Raw genomic sequence first — 6,167 nt, forward strand, 5'->3', positions numbered from 1 at the left:
CTCATTTTAGTTTACTTTTCTCTGTGAAAAGCAAGCTCATTTAAAGTTATATGTGATTTGGTTTATGTAGATACAAAATGTAAATGTTAACACATAGTAACCAAAAACCTGATCTAATTTGCATTTCATACTGAGTTTGCAGCAAATTTGCAGCAAACAGTAGAATGTTCATCACAAGTTGGGGCCCCGTGTAGCTCAGTTGGTAGAGCATGGCGCTTGCAACGCCAGGGTTGTGGGTTCGATTCCCACGGGGGGCCAGTATGAAAAAAAATAATGAACAAAAAATGTATGCACTTACTAACTGTAAGTCGCTCTGGATAAGAGCGTCTGCTAAATGACTAAAACATTTTTTAAATGTACGTTTGCCAGAAGTTCACAAGTCGACAGTTTGCCACAAAACTAATTTGCATGTGAAAATATGAGCTTGTGGCAAATTGGCCAAAGGTTTGCCACAACTGTTTGCCAGAAGCCTGTTTTTTCGGTAAGGGTGTCTGTGTTGTGAGCGAGTCGACCAGGAGAGCAGCATTTCTAAGGACCGCTTCTTTGACATGACGTGGAAACGAGCTGACAAAATTGATTGTAATGACGCAGCTGACCACTGGATGGAGCCAGAGACATGTTTATTTGACGGAGAAGCCTCCGAGTGTCCTATAACTGTCTAGTTTTTGTTTTCTGACTTACATTATCAGTAATTACCAGTAAATCTAGTGGTTGAAATCGGCACTGTAGTCTTCAGAGGTTATAACCTGTTTAATTCTTTGAAGTATTTTTAGTATTTAGTAATCGATTGTTGGGGGTGAATACTATTTTTATCATTCACATTTTTACATTTTAGTCATTTAGCAGACGCTCTTATCCAGAGCGACTTAGTGAGTGTATACATTTTTCATACTATCATGGATAAATCAAAATAGACTTAGTGGTAACCCTTTTTGAATGGCATGACCACATTATTCTAATTTACCAAGTTGGCTGCTCTGTACTTTTTCTTATCTGTCTAGGTTTTTAGCTCTGGAGAAATGTCACCTTCTGCAAGCTGAATTTGTCTCCCAACTTCAGCCAAGTAACAACAGCTGGTTGACTTTTATTGGGATGTCCTGGAGGCAGAGCTGAGCGGTTTCCGCTAGGTGGGCCAGCCACAAAGTCAAAATTGTCTTTATGGTAAAAAATTCATGAAAACAAAAATGTGCTTTTTGGTCATAATTTAAGGTTAGGGTTAGGCATAAGGTTAGCAGTGTAGTTAGGGTTTGAAATCAGATGTTATGACTGTGGCTAGGCCAGCACGTGACCACTGCAGAGCAGCATCCCAATAAATGCCAACCTGCATATCGACATGGAAGGCTATGATACCAAACACGGTTAATGTAACTAAATAATCTAATCTGTAACAGGGCAAGTAGCAATTAAACAATTCACCTCAGCCCACAGTTTCAGCTGATACTGACAGAAAACTAAATTTACACCTCCCACACATGATTATGGGCTTAAAAACAGAAGACACCTGTACTATGTCAGATATAGAGTTGAAATGTGTTCCATTTTGAGTTTGCATCCCAATATTACACTTCATATATATCACAGAAGATTGAAATATAACAAAACAATTCGTTTGACATAGAAACACCGGATTTTAAGCAGGTTGTTTGAAATAATGTTGATTAATTATGAAATTATGAAAAATATTAATAACATTCCACCCATGAGGCCACTAGAGGGCGAATTTTTCATTTGACTGCAAGAAAGGGGTGTAGCCTATTTGAAACCTAAAACAAAGTCAGGGACTGGCCGGCCCACCCAATTCCAATACAAAAGCACTGGCAGCTGTTGTAACAGTAGGTCTACCAGTGCCCACTGGGCACAGACTTCAGTTCAACGTCTAGTTTTGATTTACATTTGGTTGAGGTGTCAACTAACGTGAATTCAACATGAAATCAACAAAACATTTCACCATGTCATTGGAGTAAGGTTAAAAGTTGGGTGAAAAAATATGAATTTCCCTTATGTTAATAACTTTTTTCAAACCCAATTAGTTTTCCACGTTGATTCAACTTCATCACATTACATTTTTTTGGGTTGAGATTACGTGGTAGCAACGTTGATTCAACCAGTTTTTACCAAGTTGGTGGTTTATTGATGCTTGGGTGTTCCTGTGTTCTCCCTTGTGAACTGCTCAGGCCTGGCCGATTGGGAAGTGCTGACTCTTCCTGCCATTAGAAAAAGCTGTCTTCAATCAAGAGTATGCACTCTTGGGTAAACATTAATTATGTTTGTGTACTTTGATATTCCAGATAGGACATGACAGGAATTTCCTTCACCGTTGACGCCCTAGCAAGCCAACTATTAAAAGCCAACCATTATCACTGTCTAATGTGGAGTTAGACTGTGGTAATAGTCGGCTTGCTAGGAGAAGCACACTGAAGGAACCAACACAAGTTGGCTCCAATTTTTGTGATTGCACCTTTAATAGATGGACGATATAATTCCAAATGATTCAACTTTTATCCTTTTTATTGACTGACAATATCTTGATGACTCATTGATTGCTACCAATTGATTCAAGGCTGCCTCAGGCTGAAGCACCAAGTCAAAGAAGGCACCTTCCCCCTAAACAAGGCACCCAGAGCGTGTATACCAGAGGCTAAAGTGTACTTCTACCAGCCTTTTACAGGAATCAGCTTGTTATGACGATCTACGATGTATATGGATGAAAAGTTTGGTATGTTCTCTCAGTATGTTTAACCTCTATGTGAGCAAGTTAATTATTTGTGTGGGTCGTTTTGTATGTAATATTAAGTACATTCAAGAATATACCTATGTTGTGTTGCCTATGTGCTTCTTAACGAATCCAAACCTCTGTTTTTCAATCTCATTTAAGATCACATGAGGAGCAGAGGTTTTCACTGAATTGGTTGATTTCCTAAGCTAAAAAGGAGTTGAAGCAACCTCTCATCTCCTACAGGTATTTGCTTGTGTTAATTAATTAAATGTAATGTGGATGAGGGAATATATTGGAATAGCTATTTTTATAAGTTACATACAAACTAGCTGCTGGTATTGAAAAAATACTAAATACTTGTTTCTGCATGTTACACAATCAAATATTTGATCTGTCTTGTTTCAGGTCATGTGAAGGACACATGTCCATGGAATTAGCCTTTGATCTGTAAATGAATCTGTTCAGATTTTATAATCCATTTTAGTACTTCTTTAAGGTAGGGCTTTTGAGCAGACTTGGCATTTTGACTTGGAAAGCTGACACATGACAAACCTCCGTGCCAGTAACTCATGAGGGATAACTATTTCTGAAAATGGACTGAATATAAGTTCCACTAGACCTCCAGAGACCCCCAGAGAGCCAGGAGGAGTAGCCCAGGCCGAGTCCTCGCATCATGGGTGAGTGGAGCTTCCTCAGCGGCCTCTTCGATGCCCTCCAGGTCCACTCCCCCATGCTGGGCCGCTTCTGGCTGCTGCTCATGCTGGTCTTCCGCATCCTAATCCTGGGCACTGTCGCTGGTGACCTGTTCGAAGACGAGCAGGGGGAGTTTGCCTGTAACACCCTGCAGCCGGGCTGCAAGCAGGTGTGTTACGACGATGCCTTCCCCATCTCCCAGTACCGCTTCTGGGTGTTCCACATTGTCCTCATCTCCACGCCGTCCCTCATCTTCCTCATGTACGCCATGCACCACCACAACAAGAGGACCACGCGGTTAAGCCAGCCAAGGTTCAGCCAGCTGAGCAGAAACGCCGCCAGGGAAGAGCGCCACCTCCGACAGCTCTATGTTATAAACGTGGCCTTCCGTTTGGTGACAGAAGTGGGATTTCTGGTAGGTCAGTGGTGGCTGTACGGCTTCCGGGTGGAGGCCCAGTTCCCATGCAGCCGCTTCCCATGCCCCTACACAGTGGACTGCTTCGTGTCACGCCCCATGGAGAAGACAGTCTTCCTCTGTTTCTACTTTGCAGTGGGAGTGGTGTCTGCCTTGTCCAGTTTCGTAGAGCTCCTCTACGCTTCATTGAAGTGGTTCCGTCCCACCAGGGAGCAGCCCGAGGAGCAGGTATGCGTCTGTCAGAACCTCCGGAACCTACAGCAGGAGGAGGCTGAGAGGGGGATGGAGGAGGGGGAGGAGCAGAAAAGGAGGGGAAGGACCATGTCCGAGGGTGGTGGTAATAGCGTCAGAATGAAGGAAGGGCCTGTGAGGGGCAGCGCAAGCAGGAAGGTGTCCAGCATTGGACGTAAGAGCATCGGATACCAGGGCAGCAACCAGAGCACCAAGACCAGTGTTTCTCCTATATTCATTTAGCAGATGTGGAAATTGTTGCCATTGCTACAGAAAATTATGATGGACTTTTTTGTTTTAATATATGTTTCTGCCGAGACACACTTTTAAATGGATGGTCGTTGGCTCAATGACTGGAAGTCTATGGGAACAGCTAGCATGTCATTGCGCTAACGCTAGTAGAAATGCACCCCCACTACCTTTGCCACCACTGCTGAAAAAAATCCTTTGGGAAACACTGAAGACACATTGTGTAATTTAGATTAATTTGAAAGAAGTCATATTCAATCAGACAGTGGATTTGAGTACATTTTGATTTGATTTATTATGATCCCCATTAGCCGACGCCAATGGCAACAGCTAGTTAATGCATTGTTGGTATTACTACAATAACTGTAACTGCAGTAACAACTTCTTCCCTTTTCGATTACAAGACGGGGAAATGAGAGGAAAGGAAATTGGCCCACACTTAAACTTATTTGCATTGGATTTACACCAATGAAGGCCCTGTGATAGGCTAGTTCCTGTCCAGGGGGTGTATTTGTCCTTCAAACTGCATCACACTCACGCTACAGATACAGGCGATAGGCTCCTGCCCAGTGGGCCATTCTGGCTTGGACAAGGCTACTTACTTACTTTACACAAAGGAAAGGAAAGTGATGTAATGTTATTAGGGTACGTAACAGGTTTGCAATTTCATGCACTTGGAGTACTTATTCAGTTTTTTGTTGTTGTTGGTATTTAGACATAAGTTATTCCCCTAAAATGAACATAAAGGAAATACTATTTTCTCTAATGTAAAGTGTAGCCGGAAAAGGTTTGTGTCAATACTCCATACAGGAACTGCTTGGAGACAAGACCTGTAAGGAAGTCATAACAAGACCGATTGGTCAACACTCAGCAGGATGTATGAACAACAGGGGGGACTGATATTTGGAGCATGGACACAAATAATCTCTGAAGTGCGTACAGTATTTGGCACTGTCATAACCGTGGCTCCTTGGTTTTCAATAAGACCTTCCTACATGTTTAGATTGATGGTACATCCAGCAAATGTATTTCAGGATTCTTTTGTATGGACAGTGATATTTTCCAATGGCATTCAAATGTGCTGGATTATACCAAAGTATTCTGCTGTTGGCGTTACAGCACTGTCTTATTAATCTTCATCAATTTTATGCAGAACAAGAGTGAGTTAAAATGAGGTGCAATACAGATCAAATAACTTGAATTTAATATACTGTAACTTGATATGTGTGGTTTGTATGAATCTAGCGTGCCAAATATTACCTATATGAGATCCATGGTTACATAATTGTAATCATTTAATCACTGCTCGACTGAACCTTTGCACCTGTGGAAAGAGCTAGCTACATAGTACTATGCGAGGTTTTCCATTGAGTGAGTTAAGAATGTTGCACACTGTCTGATACCATCGGTATTGTGAGACTGAGAAATATCTTTCACTGACAGTATAAAAAATGTATTGTGTGTGAGTGTGCACGTGTGTGCATGAATATGCACAAGGGTATGCAAAGCTGTTTTTGTGACATGGAAATAAAGGTTTTAGAATCAGTCTTGTGTACCTTTGTCTTATTTTAAATAGATACAGTTTGTAGGACTCTCAAAATAACATAGATGTACCTTTGTTATTACGACTATGTAATCTACTTGAATGCAAGAAGGAAACAACTTTCCTTTCCTTTACTCATCAAGCTGAGAGGCTAGGCCTGACCAGTAGCTGGTTTCTGTGGACTCAGCTAGTGTCTTTTGTTAACTGCTGTGTGTATCAGGGAACAATAGGGGTCAGCAGAGTCATAGCTATGTGGCCTGGCCTCATTTCTCATAGGCTGCGTTTAGACAGGCGTCCCAATTATTATATTTCTTTCACTA

At 41.6% G+C, this 6,167-nt stretch overlaps 1 protein-coding gene across 1 annotated transcript; it reads left to right on the top strand.

Annotated features, from left to right (window-relative positions):
- Positions 1-2,376: 2,376 nt before the first annotated feature.
- On the top strand, positions 2,377-5,849 carry LOC121567872 (gap junction delta-3 protein). Its single transcript, XM_041878222.2, has 3 exons — positions 2,377-2,716; positions 2,876-2,959; positions 3,122-5,849. The coding sequence occupies exon 3, from the start codon at positions 3,390-3,392 to the stop codon at positions 4,296-4,298; it is 909 nt and encodes a 302-aa protein (XP_041734156.1). The 5' UTR covers positions 2,377-2,716; positions 2,876-2,959; positions 3,122-3,389; the 3' UTR covers positions 4,299-5,849.
- Positions 5,850-6,167: the final 318 nt, after the last annotated feature.

The sequence above is a fragment of the Coregonus clupeaformis genome, chromosome 1 (genome assembly GCF_020615455.1).
Source record: "Coregonus clupeaformis isolate EN_2021a chromosome 1, ASM2061545v1, whole genome shotgun sequence".
Taxonomy (NCBI): Eukaryota; Metazoa; Chordata; class Actinopteri; order Salmoniformes; family Salmonidae; genus Coregonus; species Coregonus clupeaformis.

What these genes read in the sequence shown, in the direction of transcription:
- LOC121567872 (XM_041878222.2), top strand. Translation starts at nt 3,390, where the DNA reads ATGGGTGAGTGGAGCTTCCTCAGCGGCCTCTTCGATGCCCTCCAGGTC.